The 20,650-nt window shown below is 36.7% G+C and overlaps 1 protein-coding gene across 1 annotated transcript; it reads left to right on the top strand.

Annotated features, from left to right (window-relative positions):
- The first annotated feature begins 15,511 nt into the window (after positions 1 to 15,511).
- PRA1.E (prenylated RAB acceptor 1.E) lies at positions 15,512 to 16,578 on the top strand. Its single transcript, XM_079055295.1, has one exon. It carries the CDS (start codon positions 15,655 to 15,657, stop codon positions 16,291 to 16,293), a length of 639 nt encoding a protein of 212 aa, XP_078911421.1. The 5' UTR covers positions 15,512 to 15,654; the 3' UTR covers positions 16,294 to 16,578.
- The last annotated feature ends 4,072 nt before the right edge of the window (positions 16,579 to 20,650 follow it).

The raw sequence follows: 20,650 nt of genomic DNA, 5'->3' as shown, positions 1-20,650 counted from the left end.
GATTATAAGTAAATTTAAATTATTTCTTGCATATTAAAAAAAATGGAGTTTTGGAGAGATTTGAAATGAACTGGACAACAGAAAAATAAAAACAAGAAGTTTTGTGAATAACTAAAAAACCTAATTTGAAGGAAATGGATACACCAAAAAGGCAAAAATAAAATATGATATTTCAAACTATCTGATAACTAAAAAAAAAAACAACTAAAAAGTCTAAGAATAATGTAACTGAAGACGCCACTCTTCTCGTCCTCTCCGTCATTGTTGATTTTTTCCCCGATCTCGTCATCATATGCGAACTCCGGTCTTTGCGACTTCGACGTACTTGCTTTGGTTACCCTTTGCAGCCTCACTTACTTGTAAGTCCACAATACATACTTGTTCTTTGTATCTTGTTCCTTCTTGTTGGCTGCTTTAGGGTTTTTTTTATTGTGTAGTGATGCTAAGCGGAGCAAAGAGTACAACATATTGCGTGTGTATCTATATATGAATTGCTTTTTCTATTCAACACTAAAAAGAGAAGTACATCTGGCTCTGCATCCTATAAGCTATATATTAGCTTTTGACTTTTCTTTTCAATAGGTTTGTGATAAGTGCAAATATTTCTTAATAATTATTAGAAATATAAGATAGTGAGATGTCCTTAGACTTTAGCAAGACGTGTATAAACCATTTTGTTATGTTTATTTGTTTTATATCTCAATCTTGTGTTATTGTTTAAATGTATAGACAGGATTTGAGGAGATTACAAACAAATTATTAGAAAACCGTTTAGAAAAAAAATATATATTATGAGGGTCTTTTTTCAATAAGAAAATACTAAAAAATTAATTAAGTCAATTGTTAATTTATCTAGACTCAAAAATCTTGTTGGTAATTGTTCGAAACGTATTAATAACCAAAAAAATATAAGAGTTTTATGACATGTTACAATTTAACTAAAATTAAACTCGTTTATACTCGTTTGTTTTGTAGTTTTGGTTCCGGCCCCCCTCACATTAGTGCTTGTGTTCCGCCACTGGTCTGTCATTCCTAGCCTTCCAAATCCACCATATGGTGTCATTGCATATACTTATCAGAACCTTCCTCTTTTTTAGGCAGTCCCCCCAGTTTGCTGCATATTTGATGATATCACCATTGAGTTACATTGTATATTTGATAAATTGCACCATTGAGCTACATTGTATATTTGATGATATCACCATTGAGCTACATTGTATATTTGATAAATTGCACCATCTCCATATCCATTCCCATAAAGGAGCACCTAGTTTATATATGAACTGGGCTTTCATCACTTACCTTAAATTATCCACATAAACTCGAAACCATGGTCATTCCCTTTTTCCTTGGTTCAATTGTTGTAGGAATTCGGCCCATATTTACCGGCCATACAAAGCATATTTACCAACCATACAATTTTGTGACGCGAAGAGTCCACATAATACATACCATCCGATGACACGTTGCAGCTCCATTCGCCCGGTCTACTTATTGGCTAGAATGACCCCACTAAGGATGATAGCTCTAATAACTCTCTTTTTTTATCAATCAAAGTGGGATGTGAGGTCCAATCCCAACATGGTCCGCCAATTTTTATTCTATCTTCTACCATGCATCTTTTTTCTTTTCTAAACAGTAAAGATTTGGGAATCGTATTTTGAGAGGTTCATACCCAAGCCAGTCATCCATCCAGAAAAAGAGTGGTGTTTCTAGCATTCATCTGTTATTTCATGATACTTTTAATTGGTACCCCGAGTGATACCAAATCATCATTTATGGAGGCAGTGTTTTACCATACTCCTATAATGGATCTTTTTGCAATATATGTATTTGTCTTATCTCGAAGGTTGCGTGTCACACCCCCAAACTAGGATGGCGGAAACGTCTGGGGGTGGATGACTTTCATGAACAATATCATAACATAATGAATAATGGTGATCAAAGCAACACAACCATCATAATTATAATTGGGAAAATTACATTACATCCAAATGTTGTTTGTTTCAATTCTAATTACATTACGACCAAAAATGAATAGTGTGACGTTGTAACGTCCATCCTCACGACCTTGAAATTACATTGCTTAACGATTCCCTGAGAATACAAGTACTTTTGAAAAAGTGTCAACAATTAAGTTTGTGAGTTTATAAGAGTTTTGTATGTAAAAAATCTGCAACTTTTCCTTGTAAAATGATAGTGTATGTTTCCAGAAAATCCAATATTTTCTTAAGAATGAGTTGTAGTCTTAAAACCTAAGACCAAAAATGTATAAGTATTGTTGTACTTGAAAATAGTATTATGTAGTTTTATTATTATATAAAACCATTTGAACGTATGTTAGCCCCTTAAACCAAATGTATTGTTAATATCCCATGTGAGTTATTACAACCATGCTAAAACCGTAGTTGGCCTGTTGTGACGTTTTTCAGGCGTCGGAATGTTAGACAATTGTCACCCCAGACCTGCCGGTCTAGCTATAGCTAACAGCTTAAGTGCGGGATTATCAGTTCCGTATAGATCTATACATAAGTGTCATGCTCTCTTACCGAGATTCTGGTTGTAATTCAGGACTTTAGTGTGTACTCTGGTAGGTACGGTGAAGACTATGTCTCACAAAATTGTATCAACAGGTTTACGTATAGTGTAATGAAAACCCTTTTGTAAGTGGAAATATTACATTTCCATAATAATTACATAGTGTAAAATAATTATACCTTTAAATAATTATTTGTTCGCCCCAAAATGGTAAAATAGTGTTAATGACTCATAAACTACATCCATTATAGTTTATCATAAATGTTTTGTTGTGTCCATATATATTCATATAGATATATATAAGTTAACATGTTTAGATGTTTTAAAAGATTATATCATATAATTTACATCTAACACAAATATAAGAACATTTAGTATGATAAAGTCAATTTTCTAGTTTTTGGCTTTTTTAACATCACTAACCGGTAAAAATTTAGGTTGTAAACCTTGTAAAATTTATTTTTACCTTTTTGTGGATATTAAGTCAAACTAACCTTATATGTTTAAAATAACATATTTTAGGTCAAATCTCACAAAAATGGTACCATAACCTAGTCATGACCATTTTTGCTAGAAAAACTCTTCTTTTACATAAAAATTGTGGGTTTTTAAGGTTTTCTTTTTGTAAAACCAAATCTTTGGTACTTTTAACTAGTTTCATAACACATGTTCAAAATAATATATTTTGATTTGTATCCCACAAAAATAATGTAATAGTTTGGTTAAAACCATTTTTGCTAGAAAAGTCATATTATGTTCATAAAACCATAGTTTTTATAGTTTTGTTTTTGTTACTTTTTCTCAAGAACATATAGTATGTTTATACTCATTATTCATCGATTTTTGCATTTTATACAACATACCACACATAAATGTTAATAATACTAGGTAATAACATTATTTCATGTAAAGAATACTTTTACACAACTTGAAGACTAAGCATGCGTAACAACTAGTGTTATTACACAAGTTTACTTGTATTCCCCCCTAAAACTGGGATAAAACGAAAATGAAAGGGTATGAACTCACTTTGAGTGTGTTTCTTGGTGGATAAAGAGATGAAGATGAAGGTTTTCAAGCTTAGAACACTTGAAGACGCTTGAAGAACACTTGAAGATGGAATTACCCTATGAATGTTAACACATGTTAATGTGTGTAATTGTAGCAAAACTAGTATATTTATGTGTAGAATCACCAGATTAGTGAAGAAAAGCTTAACAAAAGATGAAGAACCAACTTATGGATAATTAACCTTGAGAGAAATGAAGAGTTCTTGAGAGAAAATGAAGAGATGAAAATGATCAAGAAGATGAAGTGAATAAAGGGGTGGGGGCGTAACTTTAAGGGGGAGGGGGAGGGAGGGTGGTGGGGTGGGTAGGGGGTATGAGGGAACATGGATGAGACATTTTGAATATTACCTTATGGTTTGTGTAATTGTATCTTGGGTGTTAGAATATGGTGGGGAAAAGAGGAGACATTTTGTATCTTATGTGTTTTTATAAAAATAAAAAAAATAAAAATAAAACAATAAAAAAAAGTCAACTCTTTATAAAACTTGGCATTTTTATAAAAATACTGGTATTTTTATAAAGAAATATGGTATAAAGGATGTATAAATATTTAATTTGAATTATAAAAATTAAAATTATTATAATAATCATTATTATCAAAAATAATAATACGTTACACGGAAGTTAGGTTGATTCCTAAATTCTTTCCGTTAAAAATTGAGTGTTTAGCCGGATATAGAATCTGTCGCATTTGGTGACGAATTCACCAAAAAAAATATATATTTGTAGCTTTTGTTATGAATTTGTCATGTAGTATAAGGTTTATGAACTCCGATACATTGTGTTATGAATATTATTTGTACCCAAATAATATGAAATTGAATTATCGAATTTTTACTTTACCAACCCTAATTAGGGTTTAAATCCAATAATTTCCAATAAGAAAGGTACTTTGTATTATAACTTGTCAATAGTACATTAGAAGCATTAGGGAATATCTCATTTCTCCTAAAATTCTAATACAAGTTGGGTTGACCTGGTTGACTTTGTTTGACCAAAATTGACGGTTGTCACATCATCCCCCTGTTAAAAAGAATTTTGTCTCGAAATTGGCATTCCAAGTGGGTCCTCAAGGGTTAGGGGAAAGATGTGGGTATTTCTATTTCATTTGGTCCTCGCGTTCCCAAGTAAACTAAGGTCCTCGCTTGGCGTTCCAACGGACCTTTACTATTGTTATGCAGCTTTGTTTTGTTCTTTTGACTTCCCTGTCCATGATTTCCACAGGTTCCTCGACGAAGTGGAGACTCTCGTTCACTTCGATCTCATCAAGTGGAATGACGAGGGTCTCATTAGATAGGAACTTCTTTAAGTTGGACACATGAAAAGTGGGGTGCACGTTGCTGAGTTCCTGTGGTAGTCGAAGTTTGTAGGCTGCTGGGCCGATCCTGGAAAGGATCTCGAATGGCCCTATGTACCTTGGATTTAGTTTCCCACGTTTTTCAAAACGTATCATTCCCTTCCAGGGTGTGACCTTCAACAACACGCGATCACTAACCTGGAATTCCAAGGGTTTGCGTCGTTTATCCGCATAACTCTTTTGTCGGTCCCAGGATGCCTTTAGTCGTTCACGGATCTGAACGATCTTCTCTGTCGTTTCCCATATGATCTCAAAGCGGTGAGTGTGTTGTTAGGCACTTGTCCCCTTGCTAGCTGCGTGTCACCCACCTCGGCCCAACACAGAGGTGATCTGCACTTGCGCCCATAGAGGGCTTCAAATGGAGCCACTTTAATGCTCGTGTGATAACTGTTGTTGTATGAGAACTCGATGATTGGTAAATGGGCATCCCAAGCTTTACCGAAGTCTATAACACAAGCTCTTAACATATCCTCCAATTTTTGAATATTCCTCTTGCTTTGCCCGTCGGTTTATGGGTGGTAGGCTGTACTCATGTCAAGCCTGGTTCCCAAAGACTTTCGTAATGATTGCCAAAACCGTGAGGTAAACCTGCTATCCCTGTCAGATTTAATGGATATTTTCACCCCCATGAAATCGTACAATCTCCTTGATGTACGTCCTAGTTAGTTTCTCCATTTTGTATGTATCTTTTATCGGCGGGAAGTGCGCGGATTTGGTTAACCTATCGACAATTACCCATATGGTGTCGTGCCCACCAGTTGTCTTGGGGAGTTTAGTTATGAAGTCCATGGTTATCCGCTCCCACTTCCACTCGGGTATATCTGGTTGTTGTAGCAAACCCGAGGGCTTTTGGTATTCTAGTTTGACCTTGGCGCAATTCAAGCACTTGCCCACATAAGTAGCAATTTTCGTCTTCATGTTTGGCCACCAATAGAGTTTCTTGAGGTCTAGATACATCTTATCAGAGTCAGGATGAATGGAGTACTTGGTCTTGTGAGCCTCATCCATGATAATGTCTCTGTAATCGCTGAATCTCGATGTCCAGATTCGGTTCATGAGGTAATGAGCTCCGTCATCCTTGACCTCAAGGTTTTTATCCATTCCCGCAAGGCTTCATTTGCTACATTCTCAGGTTTCAAGGCTTCAAGTTGTGCCTCCTTGATCTGGGTGGACAGATGTGAATGGATAGTCATTGTTAATGATTTTACTCGGCGTCCCGAGTACTCCTTTCGACTTAGAGCATATGCTACTACATTGGCCTTGCCCGGATGATAGCGAATTTCGCAATCGTAATCATTTAGCAGTTCTACCCATCGTCATTGTCTCATATTGAGTTCTTTTTTATTAAGAATGTGCTAGAGACTCTTATGGTCGGTGAAGATTGTGCACTTTGTACCATAAAAGGTAGTGTCTCCAAATCTTTAAGGCAAATACTACTGCTCCTAATTTCAGGTCATGTGTGGTGTAATTGACCTCGTGAGTCTTGAGTTGTCTCGAGGCATAGGCAATGACCTTTCCCCGTTGCATGAGTACACAACCTAGACCCTATTTGGACGCATCGCAACAGACTACAAAGTCTTCCATCCCTTCTGGAAGAGACAAGATCATAGCACTACATAAAGCTTGCTTTAGCGTCTGGAAGGCAGTTTCTTGTTTCTCCTACCAGTTGAAGGCCACTCCTTTATGGGTCAGGCTAGTAAGTGACTTTGCGATTTTGGAAAAGTTCTGTATGAACCTTCGGTAGTAGCTAGTGTTAGGTGCAATTTGTGCACCTTTTTGCACACCTTTTAGTCCCATTTCATGCATCTATTTAGCATAATTGTTCTTCCTTTTTCTTGCATTTCATCATATTCATGTTAGTCTCTAGAACAACATTATTTGCACACTTTCATGTCTTTTTCAGGTAAACCGGAGCTTGGAATGCGCTTTGGGAGGTGCCGGGAAGCATTGGTGAAGATTTCGGGATGATCGGGCGAAGAACGAAAAAGTTGGAAAAATCAAGTTTGGATTCGGAGTCAGAGGGGTACACGGGCCGTGTTGGATTTACACTACAAAATCAACACGGGTCGTGTTGACCAAAATGGGAGTTGTTGACCATGCTGAACACGGGCCGTGTCAGTTTAGTGCAAATCAACACGGGCCGTGTTGGCTGCTGAACACGGGCCGTGTTAGTTTAGTCTATTTTAACACGGGCCGTGTTCGACCCAAAAACCAACTTTTGGCAGTTTTCCCTACCTTTCATATTACGGGTTGAGGGCCATTTTTACACACACATAACATATCAAAGCACATTTTGAGAGGGGATTTCGAAGGTTTTTGCAAGGTTTTGACCCTTTATCATTTGGAAACATTATTTCTCTTATTTGTAAGTTGTAATTCCACATTATTTCCATCTTTTATTCTTGTGATCTTGTTCTAGCCATGTGTGGCTAAGAAACCCTAGTTTCTAGTTCTTGTTCAAGATATGTTGATTGCTTGACTTGAAGCATATGATTTGATGTTTGATTTGTGATTCTATTCTAGTGATTATGTTCTTGTTTAAACTAGAATCCTTAAATTTGATTTGTGTTTGATTGGCCACTTTCATGAAAGTGGCCAATCAAACACAAATCAAATTAGTTTAAACAAGATTTGATGTTTGATTTGATGCTTGACTTGAAGCATATGATTTGATGTTTGATTTGTGTTTGTTGGGTCGATCCACAGAGACACGTGATAATTAGTCTATACCCCTTTATTTCTTGGGTCTGACACCCTTAACAAATTGGTGCCGTTGTCGGGGACACGGTGTTACTAATTGTTTATGCCAAGATTTTTGTGAGCAGGTACATCTCTATAAAAAAAACAAAAAAAAACACATAAAAAAAAAGAAAACAAAAAGTGTCGATCATAAATGAATGCTCCTTACATTGAATACCAACTTTCTGAGCTAGCTCAGTTAGTTATGATGATTGGAAATGACCAAAGTGCGCAACCCACACCTATTCCTTGTGATTTTTGCACTCAAAATGGACATCATACCAACATGTGTCCATATTTACAAGGGGAATGGGAGGAAGTGCAGGAAAGGGGAAGCTACTACTGGCCAAACCAATGGAGTTATGATCAACCTCAACTTGATCAATGGTGGGAAAACAACCAAGCTTGAGGAAACAACCAATGCCAAAACCCATCCCAAGCTTGGGGAAATGACCAATACCAACTAACTCCACAGTTCCAACAACCATATCCTCCACCTCCCCAACAACCTAAAACGCTGGGCATATCCTTGGAAGACATTGTCAAAAGCATTGCCACTACCACCCAAATCTTCCAAGAAACAACAAAAGCTAGCCTCAAAAGCTTAGAGCAACAAATTGCAAAACTTACTCAATCTGTGAGTAAAATGGAAGCTCAGAGCGAATTACCATCGCAGACTGATGAGGACCTAAGGCCTATCATTTCTACCATTACCTTGAACGATAGGAAAATTGTTGATGACCCAAGATTGCAATTTGAAGATGGGGAAGAAGAGGGAGAAGTAGAAGTGGAGGAGGATGTCAAGGAAACTATAGAGGAGGTGTTGGAGGTTGACAAAAAAGAGGCTGAGCCACCCACTACCAATGAGAAACTCCTTTCACCGGTAGACCAACCACAAGAGCCGAAAACGACAAATTTGTTGGACCCTTCAAGGGATATGTACCCTGAGAAGGAAGACACCCAACTGGTCATCAAATCGACCACTTTATCAAAGAAGGAAGATTTGACCACCTTACTGGACAAGTACAAGAAAGGGGTCGGCTGGACGATTGTTGTCATTAAGGGTCTAAGTCCAACATGGTTCCCACGCAAAAAGAAAGTCAAGTACAAGATAAATGTTCCATTGAAGGAGGTGACGAGAAGGTTGATGTTTTGGAAGGGCCCACATACATAGAATGAAGCATATTTCGGGGCCAAGTCGAGCCAACGACTTAAAACAAGGGCGGCTAACCGGGAGGCAACCCGGGGGTATTTTCGTCTTTTAATTCAAAACATTTTCACTTTTTTTTGAAGTTTGTAGTTTTTAATGTTCCAAATGTGTTGCAACATGTTTTTAAGCCTTCAAAATGACTCTCGGGCTCCAAAAATATTTCACGGATAGCTTGGGAAGGTTGAAGAGGAGGTTCTCACCACCAACTACAAGACTCCAAGAACGATTCGGTAAAATTCTTTCCATATCTTTAATCGTCCATATTTTGCTTAAAAATTCAATTTGTGTGCACTTGTGATTGTTTGGACTCTTACCCAACCGGGCACCACCCGTCTCCTCCTCCGTAATAGGTTGTTCCGCCCTCTCCGAGCATCGGGGACGATGCTTATCTTTAAGCTTGGTGAGGGGTAGAGTTGTACACTAGGTTCATTCATGCATTAGGTTCATTCATGCATTTTCAAAAAAAAAAAAAAAAAAAAAGATTTTTATTCCATGTTTGTTTTGATCCAACCCAAGGCAGCCTAATCTTCTAAAAACAGTTGAATTGGTCAGTGAGTCGTATGCCTTGAGATTAGACTTGTTCTTTTTATTGAAAAATCTCAAAGCAAGCTAATTGCACATGAACACACCTCCCGAAGCTACTCGTGCAAAACAGAAAATGAAAAAGTTGTCAACACCGGAGCATAACGACAGGTATGAGTCAATCTTTGGGACACGTGACCGGTCTTATGAGTAGTAAGTGATCAATTGGTCCTAAAATGCCAAATTCAAGAAAACATAAAAAGAATATAAAATTTTAGTGTCCCGAACCTTCCAGCGCTCTAAAAAGTCATTTCTACTAATTCCCTTTTATATACCCTGCTTGGGGACATAGTTTCCAACTATACTTACGGGTCTTTGCATGTTGACTTCAGTCCCCTGAAAAATGTCTTAAAAGCCCCTCACGGTAATAGACCGTGAGATGTCCCCATAATATAAAAGTCAAGGATGGAAATATAAAGAAATAAGCCTAGCAAAAAAAAAGTTAAAAAAAAAAAATTAAGTTAATCTGTGACCTTTGAGACTCGAATAAGTAAACTCCGAGGGGTGTTCTACATCTAATCGCCTAAAGCTGAATTGTTTGGGACTGATTGGGTTGAAAGTTCGCTACACGGGTTCCATAGAAAGTCATGAACTTAATAATAACAAAAAAAATTATAGATATGTATAGGTATCCAAATAAAGCTAATATGTGGCCTTTGAGGTTCGGGCGAGTAAACCCGCGGGATCTCTTTAAATCTAGCACACTAAGGTCATATGGTCCGGATGTGTTGGTTGGAAGTCCGTTACATGGATTTCAAAGAAAGTCATGAGCTTTATTTGTAGGAAAAACATAATTAGATAGTTTGTATATATATTTATTTTTATAGTTTAATTGAATAATATATTTAGGAAAAATGTTTGGCTGCAAAAAGATTCCCTTGGACTTGGACTTGAACTTATGATATTGGGACTGACTGTTAATTACTTTGACTAGTGTAAGTGGTTTTAAATTTGTAACCAATCTGGGTAAATTTTAGGGAATTATTAGAAAATATTTTTTAGAAAAAGATTGTTGTTAATCAACGAATAGCTGGAGTCGATCATTGTTACATTTTGTAAAACAAAGATGATTGAGTATATTTTTTTTCACATACATTTTCACGAGAGTAAGACCATAATGTGTTCCATGAATTGACTTGATGCAATTGAAAGGGAACAAGTGTTGTGATCTTTGATTCTGTTAAGTTGCGTTAGGGAGTGGCCAAAGTCTTATTTCTATTGTCATATAATATTTTGAGACCAATGCCAAGTTGACTCAAGGCACGACAGATACATTCTCAACTATGCTACAAAAACGAGGTTAATTGGGTTGAATCTTTTTCATGATTGTTTTGATTTTTGCATTAAGTTTCAAAAGGTTCTTGATTTGATTTTTGTTTCTTTTCTTTTCTTTTATTTTCCCCGGTCTAGATCTTTCTTCTTCTTTCTTGAGGACAAGAAAGGTCTAAGCTTGGGGATATTTGTTAGGTGCAATTTGTGCACCTTTTTGCACACCTTTTAGTCCCATTTCATGCATCTATTTAGCATAATGGTTCTTCCTTTTTCTTGCATTTCATCATATTCATGTTAGTCTCTAGAACAAGCTTATTTGCACACTTTCATGTCTTTTTCAGGTAAACCGGAGCTTGGAATGCGCTTTGGGAGGTGCCGGGAAGCATTGGTGAAGATTTCGGGATGATCAGGCGAAGAACGAAAAAGTTGGAAAAATCAAGTTTGGATTCGGAGTCAGAGGGGTACACGGGCCGTGTTGGATTTACACTACAAAATCAACACGGGTCGTGTTGACCAAAATGGGAGTTGTTGACCATGCTGAACACGGGCCATATCAGTTTAGTGCAAATCAACACGGGCCGTGTTGGCTACTGAACACGGACCGTGTTAGTTTAGCCTATTTTAACACGGGCCGTGTTCGACCCAAAAACCAACTTTTGGCAGTTTTCCCTATCTTTCATATTACGGGTTGAGGGCCATTTTTACACACACAGAACATATCAAAGCACATTTTGAGAGGGGATTTCGAAGGTTTTTGCAAGGTTTTGACCCTTTATCATTTGGAAACATTATTTCTCTTATTTGTAACTTGTAATTCCACATTATTTCTATCTTTTATTCTTGTGATCTTGTTCTAGCCATGTGTGGCTAAGAAACCCTAGTTTCTAGTTCTTGTTCAAGATATGTTGATTGCTTGACTTGAAGCATATGATTTGATGTTTGATTTGTGATTCTATTCTAGTGATTATGTTCTTGTTTAAACTAGAATCCTTAAATTTGATTTGTGTTTGATTGGCCACTTTCATGATTTGAATTTTTGTGTAGTTAATTAACTTTTAGGGCACCTAATCGTTCTATAAAGTTAATGGTTGGTAACAAACAATAGGTTTTCTTATTGTAGAATATTTATCACATGTTTTCACACTTCCGAGCGTATGAGAAGAAATGAACATTGTTGGGAAGCTTGTACAAAACTTAATGCAGTTTTTCAATATAATCTAAGAGCGTGTTTAGGTTGAATTAGTAAAGCTAGGTCTAGTCAAAGAGCGTGTTTTGGTTAGATAATTTGGCAAGCGAGAGGTATTAGAGCGTGTTAATATCTTTCAGTACCAACTTAGAATAGTAATCACAAATTACATCAAGTCATAATCAGGTTAAATGACAACATTGAGAACCAGAACTGGAAACACTTTTACAACTTGTCTACAAATCTATTTCATTTTCTGCATGTTCCAAAGTTGATTGTTATTGTCATTATTTGACTTTTGCAAACAAAACCCCCTTTTGTGACCAAAGTACCTTGCGCAAAGAGGTATAGACTAATTATCCCGTGTCTCTGTGGATCGACCGGGCTTGCCTTGTACTACCTTTTAGTGCAATATAGTGGGATTCTTTTGGAGTATATCGTACCCCTTTATTTGTTGGGTTTGACACGCCTAACAGCTAGCAAGGCCCAAAAACTGGCGGATTTATGTCGGTGTCCTTAGCGCTTCCCAGTTTTCAATTGCCTTAATTTTGGAGGGATCCACATGTATCCCTTCTTTGCTGACCACGTGTCCCAAAAAGTCCACCTTTCGAATCCAAAATTCACATTTTGAAAACTTTGCGTACATATTTTCCGCCCTTAGTGTCTCCAAGACTATCTGCAGATGTTGACTATGCTCTTCCTTACTTCGCGAATAGATTAGGATGTCATCGATGAACACTATCATGAATTTATCCAGGTAAGGCCGACATACGCGATTCATTTGATCCATGAATACTATGGGTTCATTAGTCAATCCGAAGGGCATCACAACGAACTTGTAATGGCCGAAACGAGTCCTAAACGTCGTCTTAGAAATATCTTCGTCGTGTATTCTGAGTTGATGGTACCCCGAACTTAGATCGATTTTTGAGATGTAGCTTGATCCCTGTAGTTGGTCGAACAGGTCGTCAATTCGGGGTAGGGGATACCGGTTCTTGATAGTGAGTTTGTTCAACTCCTGATAGTCAATGCACATGCGGAATGATCCATCTTTCTTCTTTACGAACAAAACTGGTGCTCCCCAAGGTGAGAAGCTTGGTCTGATGAATCCTTTGCTCGGCAGTTCGTTCAGTTGACTGGACAACTCCTGTATCTCTGTGGGGGCTAATCGATATGGTGATTTGGCTATGGGAGTGGCTCCAGAAATCATGTTGATTCTGAACTCGACTTGTCGCACGGGTGGTATTCCCGGAAGGTCTTCTGGGAATACGTCGGGAAAGTTGCAGACTTCTGGGATATCCTTGATGTCCTTCACTTCTCTCTTCTCATCAACAACGTGGGCTAGGAATGTGTGGTACTTCTTGCGCATGTACTTTTGAGCCTTGATGCATGAGACGATTCGGCGGTTCGTTTCGGGTTTGTCACGATAGATGAACAGGGTTTCGTTATTTGGTAAGTTAAGTCGGACGGCTTTTTCATAACACATGATATCAGCATGGTGAGAGCTTAACCAATCCATGCCAATAATCACATAAAAACTTCCTATTGTAACCGATATTAGGTCGATTTGGAAGGAGTGATTGTTTAGGGTTAGGGTACATCCTATGTATATATCTTTAGTGCTTTCATATAACCCAAATAAGTCATTCACCTTATTCGTGACAAGTTGTGTCTTGACTAGACATCTGATTCAACCAGATGAACTCGAGCTCCTTAATTCCATTTTTCAGTTTAAGTCTTTTTTTTTCTTTAATTGTCACGAGAAACCATATCTTCTTCAATATGTTGCAACAACTCATCACAAGCTTTCAAAGAAGCAGCTGTAAATCTCTCCATAGCTTCAAAAACAAGTCTCAAATTCGTTTGAGCTCCAACACTTTTACTAGTCTTACTCTGATAAACAACTGAAATCCCATTATCTTCTCCATAACCACCAACAATAATTATTTTATCAAGAACCTGCAACTCCTTATGAATCTTCACATCCTCCCTTTCCAAATCCATAACTTTCCTTTCCATATTCTTATTTCTTGTTTATCCCTTTCCTATAACTGAAGCATAATCCTCACAAAATCCCGCATGGATTCCACCACTTCTTTATCTGAAATCCTTTCCATTGCTTGTGCCCATTTGTTACATATTATGAACACAATTGGAGCACCGATTCTTGAAGGGGAAAATGGAACAAGTCCATCTGTTGTTTCTTTAGGGATGTATAAGAGATATTTTAGAAGCCAGTTGTTTAATGATGTTACAAATCCCTTTTGTGCTCCAAAGCAACAAGAGAATCTAAGAGTCCAATTTAAAACTTCATGTTAAAGCTGTAATGTGGCTTCAAGACTATCATCACTGAAATGTTTGTGAGATGCAATAGCTTGAGTTTGACTATGGTGGCATTCCAACATTGACCTCCACATTCTTGTTAACCTAAAAATAAAGATTAATTACTCATGAATCATATGAAAAAGTACAAAAAAAAACCCAAACTTACATACAAGAATCAAGATTCAAGAACAGCATCTATGGAAGAGAGATAATAAAAATGTTAACATACCTTAACTTCCTCGAACAATTTCTTTTCCCAAAGATAGAGCTTATGTAAGGTGGATGAAAGATGTTTTGACTTTGTTCTTAAATCTATACCAGCTTCTAAGTTGGAAGGATCGGTGGTTTCTGCAAATGTGTATTTAGAAGTTGCGATTGCTAATGATGGTGAAAAGACGTTCAACATCTTTGAGGGAACTTGATAGGCGGCGTGTTTTCTGTTGTGTGGAACTTTTCCGACCTCAAGCATCTTTGCTAGCTCATTGCTGGATTCTGAAGCTCGCAAATTGGACTTGAATTTCCCTAACCACTTCGGAATCGTTTTGAAAATCAGCAAGAGGTTTTTCCTATCTAGATGTTTCTTCTTTATCAACCACATGAACTTCAAATTCCACCGGTTTGTCTTCTATTACAGTTGGGTCATTTCTATAATGCAACTCACCACCGGAACTTTTTTCACTCTCTTCATTAACGACAATCGCCTTTTTTTAATCACCTTTACCCCCATTTCCACCGCCACCACTATTAATGAACTTTGGGATTGAAGAATGTATTTCCTTGACGACTTCTTCCTGGAAGTAATCTTCGTCTTCAAAATCAGGATGAGTCGACTCATCACTGAGTCATTGTTGACTCACGTGCTTAGTTGGCAACTGACAAGGCGGTGTAACCTTCAAAAATGAGTAAAGGTACCAAATTAACCAGTAAAATAAAAGTTCGTACCTTTCAAAGACAAAAAAAAATCATAAATTACCATTTAAACCAATGTACGGAACATTGTAGGGCTAAAGTAACACTAACACCTTCTATATCCTCCTACTTTTCTTCCTACCCATTTGAAATTATGACAAGTGTATTAAAATATTATTAATCTTATCTAAATATGACACGTGTCATAATTTCATTAGGCAGGAAAATAAAAAAGAAGAAAAAATAGAAGTATATTTAATTTCTCAATTTTATCAATTTTATAGCATTAAATAATGATGATGGTGTGCATATACTTTGATGAATCAAGACCACGTGGCACTGTCGGTTTCCATTTCTTCTAACTACCTTTACCTTTACAGATCCAGTAGCAATAGCATCCCAAAATCTAGGGTTTCAATTTGGTAATCGTTTCCCATTTTTCTGTTACTAATAAATCTCTTTAACAATGTCCAAGATCTCAAACACCGGTTACAGTGGAATCCCCAGCAGCACCGCCGTCAGCAGCCCCAGCACCTCCACCCTTCCACCAGGGTCTCCTTCCACAATTTTCGCTCGGGCGAGGTTCCACACGGAGAACTTCGTCGCCAAGCGCCGCCCATGGCGAGACTTTTTCGACTTCTCCGCCATCTCTCGGCCGATAAGCTACGAAGACTCCATGTCTCGAATCAGGCAAAATCTCAACTACTTCCGAGTCAACTACGCCATGGTGATGCTTATAATAATCTTCCTCAGCCTCATTTACCACCCGATTTCGATGATTATTTTTCTGATCGTACTCGTTGCTTGGTTTTTTCTTTACTTCTTCCGGGATCCTCGCAGCCCTATTATGATCTTCAACCGAGTTGTTGACGACCGAGTCGTGCTAACCTGTCTGAGTTTATTAACAATCTTCGCCTTGGCTTTCACGAATGTCGGAATGAATGTGTTCGTCTCCTTGCTCATAGTGGCAGTGATTGTGGGGTTACATGCGGCGTTTAGAAGCCCTGATGACTTGTTTCTTGATGAACAAGAGGCTGTGGATGGAGGTTTGCTTTCGGTTGTTGGTAGCGATTCTTCATCTAGAGCAGCTTACAGCTTCAATTGATGATCCAGTTAGATCCTGGTACGTTTGAATTTGAACATAGCTGTTGTTCTTCAATGGTGTGATTGATTTGTTCCTTTTGGATAATATTAGATGAATCGATGGGTCTGTCTGTGTGTTGTACAATTTTGTAGGGACAATGTCTTTTCTTGTTCCCTCTCGCAGAGAACGATTGTAGTTTGATATGTGCTTTCAATACATTTAGGTTGAATCTGATTACATCGTTCTTGTATGTTGTATGTTGATGGAGTTCTTCAAAGCTTTAGTGCCATTCTTTGTTCATCCAAATCATTTCTTTGAATAATTACTTGTATACAAACTTGCAAATAGTTCTTATTGCTTTTATGCTTATTAGATACCGCATTGAATTTAGTTGGAATTCGGGATTCCATAGGGTTTGCCTGGAATTGGAATTGCATTCCATTCCTATCCTAGGTTTGGTTGCAATTGCAAATGAGTTCGGTTTCATCCTAAAACCCATGGAATTCAATTCTTAGCATTTCATCATTGTAAAATTACTCAAATACCCTTTTAAACCTAGATTTTCACAAGCAACATAATTCATCAATTCGTCATTGTAAAAATAATTCTTCAATTGAGCAACAAACAAATTTAAGGATGCCAGATCTCTTTAATTAAACCAAAGCCATATGAGTCATGCTTGGCATTATAAATAAGTCATTTAAATTTATTAAATAAAAGCCAAAAACAGTTGGAGGTGTCAAACCTTTCCGTTGAAGACGTCTAAAGAAGTGTATTACATCCTATACTTCTTCCCTTCTGTTTAATTCATTAAAACTAATAAAATAAAAAAAACTTTTGTTGATGTATAAGTTTGGTTTAATAACTATTATTTTATATATTTGAAACAAGAAACTTTAACAGCAATATTTCATTAACTTAGTCATATCTCAAACATATAATATATCCAAGTAAAGACTTATGGATGTATTTGTTTTAGTTTTATCATCAAATTTAGATTACTATATACTTAACATAACATATAAAATAATGTAATTATGCACAGCTGTGTATATAAGAAATAGAAAGAGAAGCATGGTGGGTATTTCTTTTTTAATTTTAATCAGGTATTTCGGATATACCCGATAATATATATATGTTTATCCGATACCACCCGATCCGATGTTAAAACGGGTAAACCGATTACCTGATTTTCCTTACTTGAAACCCGAATAACCCGAACACATCCCCCCAAATCTTAAACAGGTCGGTCGGTTTATTTAGGTGTCGGTTGTTTTCAATGGGCTTACTACACCATTTCTTTGTCCTCTCGCGTCATAACCATAAAGCAAATATTATTCTCTTCTCAGTACAAAGACAACACACTCATTTTTCACTATTTACCGCTTCATTCTGGACACCACTCTCCATTATAAATTTATTAATTTTTTAATATAAATAATATCTAATAAATAAATACAAATATAAATATAGATTAATTAAATTAAAAATATTTCATTAATTCGTAAAAATAAAATTTACATAATAAAAATTATAAACATTACAAATACTTATTCCTAACTCCTTTTTGCATAGCTAGTGTTGAGTGGAGGGCGTCGCCTTCCAAATCATCCGTCTTCGATTTCAAGATTTCTAATTACGCCTTTTTTTCCTTCATCCCTACCATTTCTTGATGTATCACCATCTTTTGTTTTTGTATAATTATATGTTCAATCTATTTTATCAACTCAACTAATTGTTGAATGTTATTCCATAAAAAGTTTTTTAGAGCATTGAATGTGCAACTAGTTATAACACCAAATTGGTGCCACATCATATGCTACATAAGCAATGGTTAACACCAAGTGGGGAAATTGTCACAATGTTATAATAAGATGTGACATCAATTTTTTTTCATGTCATAATTTTTTTTTTTTTTCGAGTTTCTTTTTTTTCCAGAATTTATTTTTGTTGTAAAAAAGTAATATATTTTAAATAAAACATAATATCTAACTAAAATATATTTTTATAAAACATAATATTAAAAAAAAAAAAGATATAATTTTAAAAACTAAAATTAAGATTACAATAAAACAACATTAAAAGACAACATTAATTAAGCCTAATACATAACATTTTACTACGATGTAGGAGTTTTATTCCACATTGGATCAAATTGCACCAGCTCCCACGCTTTCTCGAACTCAAACATATATCCCATCTCGACCCGATATTGTTTCTTTTGCAACTTTGAACAAATTCACGTCGTTGGTTCTGCTTTGTTGTTGCGCCTTAAGCCGGTTGTAAATACCAGTGAATTTTGTACACCGTTTGCTAATTTGAATCCATTTGCTACTAAGCATGTCCGTATTGCGATATGGTTTTTTCTTCAATATAGTGTGAAATTTTTTGCACACCGCCTCCCAATAAGCACCTTTCTTCATCATATTTCCGCGACATTCGTCTTTTGAAGTACCACATCACGCTTGTGCCAAAGCATTTTCTTCATCCGGTGTCCACCAATATAGAGGTTCCTCATTTTCCATGTCAACCGCTATAGTTTTCCCTCTCCCTCCCGTTTGCGTTCCAACGGATGGTTGTGTTGGAGTGTTTGGGTTTTGTTTCATTTTTTGTTGTTGAAGTAGAAATATAGAAAGAATGAATGAAAATGTATATAAAATGTATGAGAATGAAATGTATTTATAATTAGAAAAAATATATATATTTTTTTAATCAAGTCGTCAACAGTCAAAATGGCCGAACGTTCGAAATTTGGGCGTTTCATCTGGTGGTAACGGCAACGACATGCCCCGTAACGAGAAACAACGAGTAGGGGGGGGGGGGGGGGCTCCCTTGTTACAACGCCGTTAAGACGTGTCCACGTCTGTAATAACGAGCAATCTCAAACACATACCGTGTGCTCTCATTGAAGGCAACATCTTTGTTGTTAGGTCGATATGACAATGCTCATCTGACATTTATGTGTAATTGTTGGACTCAGATGTTTTTGACCTTTCAAACCCATATGTTTCATTCCTCCGTCAATTGAACCACAACCCACTTTGGACAACTTTGTACAATTCCCCAACATTTATGGTGGGTAAACGCTTTCCCATTACTTTCACTTTGAACATCATTTCCAAAAAGTTAATGTCGTTGAAACCACTTTTTCTTTATGCCAATAAGTTATAAATTTCATTCAACTTAGGGCCTGTTTGTTTGTATCTTAATACCTCTTAATAAGGGGTAGGTCTGAATCTTTAAGATTCTGACCGTTTGTTTATCTCTTAAGTTTTGGTCTGAATCTGAATTTTAGCACTTACCGAATTAGATTTCAAACTCCATCTGAAAAATAAAAGACGCCCTATGCCCTTGACCCAAAAACACGTTGTCTCTTTCTCGCCCCCTTCTCCTCCTTCTCACCCCACTTCTTATACCTCACCGATCTCCAATAATCGTCTGCTTCCTCCGATCTACAACACCACCGCCGCCAATTTCGTCGCCTCGCCTCCGCCATCTATTGCAGCAACATAGACCTCCACCTATTTAAAACGATGCCAACCTCCGGTTGTAGATAAGGTTTTTGTCATTTTTTTTGCCCTGAAAATCGAGTATTAATAGATATAAACTTGTTTTTTGCTGTTTTTTCTGGAATGTATTGTTGATTGTCGGCGTCTTCTCTACCTCCGGCGACTGCTGCGCCTCCGACAGCTTTGCCTCCCACGTTCCCTCTTTCTGAAAACGATGCTATAGTATATGATGTTTGATAAATCTAAAAACTGATAAATCTTAAATGCTGATATGGCTTGATTTCTAAAATATAAGTTGATGATCTTGCTGATTTTATTGATTTCTGAAATGTATGTGTATGTATAGTTGAAATCTGTTGCTGAAACTTATTGAGTTTGTGTTTATTTGTTGAACTATATAGCTGAAATCTGTTGCGGATCTTGCTGATTTGTGCTAAATTATTGTTGAATTCATTTGCTGAAATGGAATTATGAAATCAAAATATATGTGTATGTATGGCTGAAATTGAATTAATTTGCTGAAATTGAATTCATTTGCTTAATTTATTTGTTATGGGCGTTGTTTATTTGAGTCTTTTTTTTAAATGGGTTATGATTAGTGATTAATGGGTAAGATGATGGTTCAAGATCATGTTTGCCAATTTGACGGGTTTCATCACATATGTTTTGAAGGTGTGGTTTTGGTGGTTACAGAATTAGGAGGAACCAAGAGGAAACATGTTTTCCCAAAATGACCTTGGGTTAAAAGGAAGAAAGATGATTAGAAAAAGTTGGAATGAAGTGATGGAATTGGTGAAATGGGAGGAAGGAAGAGAAAACATGTTTTCCTACTTGTGAGAGTTTCAGTTTGTATTTAATTAGAGTGATAC

This window comes from Lactuca virosa, chromosome 6 (assembly GCF_052849685.1).
Source record: "Lactuca virosa cultivar CGN04683 chromosome 6, Lactuca_virosa_CGN04683_v6, whole genome shotgun sequence".
Classification (NCBI taxonomy): domain Eukaryota; kingdom Viridiplantae; phylum Streptophyta; class Magnoliopsida; order Asterales; family Asteraceae; genus Lactuca; species Lactuca virosa.
Note: the sequence above shows the minus strand (reverse complement) of the source record. Positions and strands in the feature narration are given on the sequence as shown.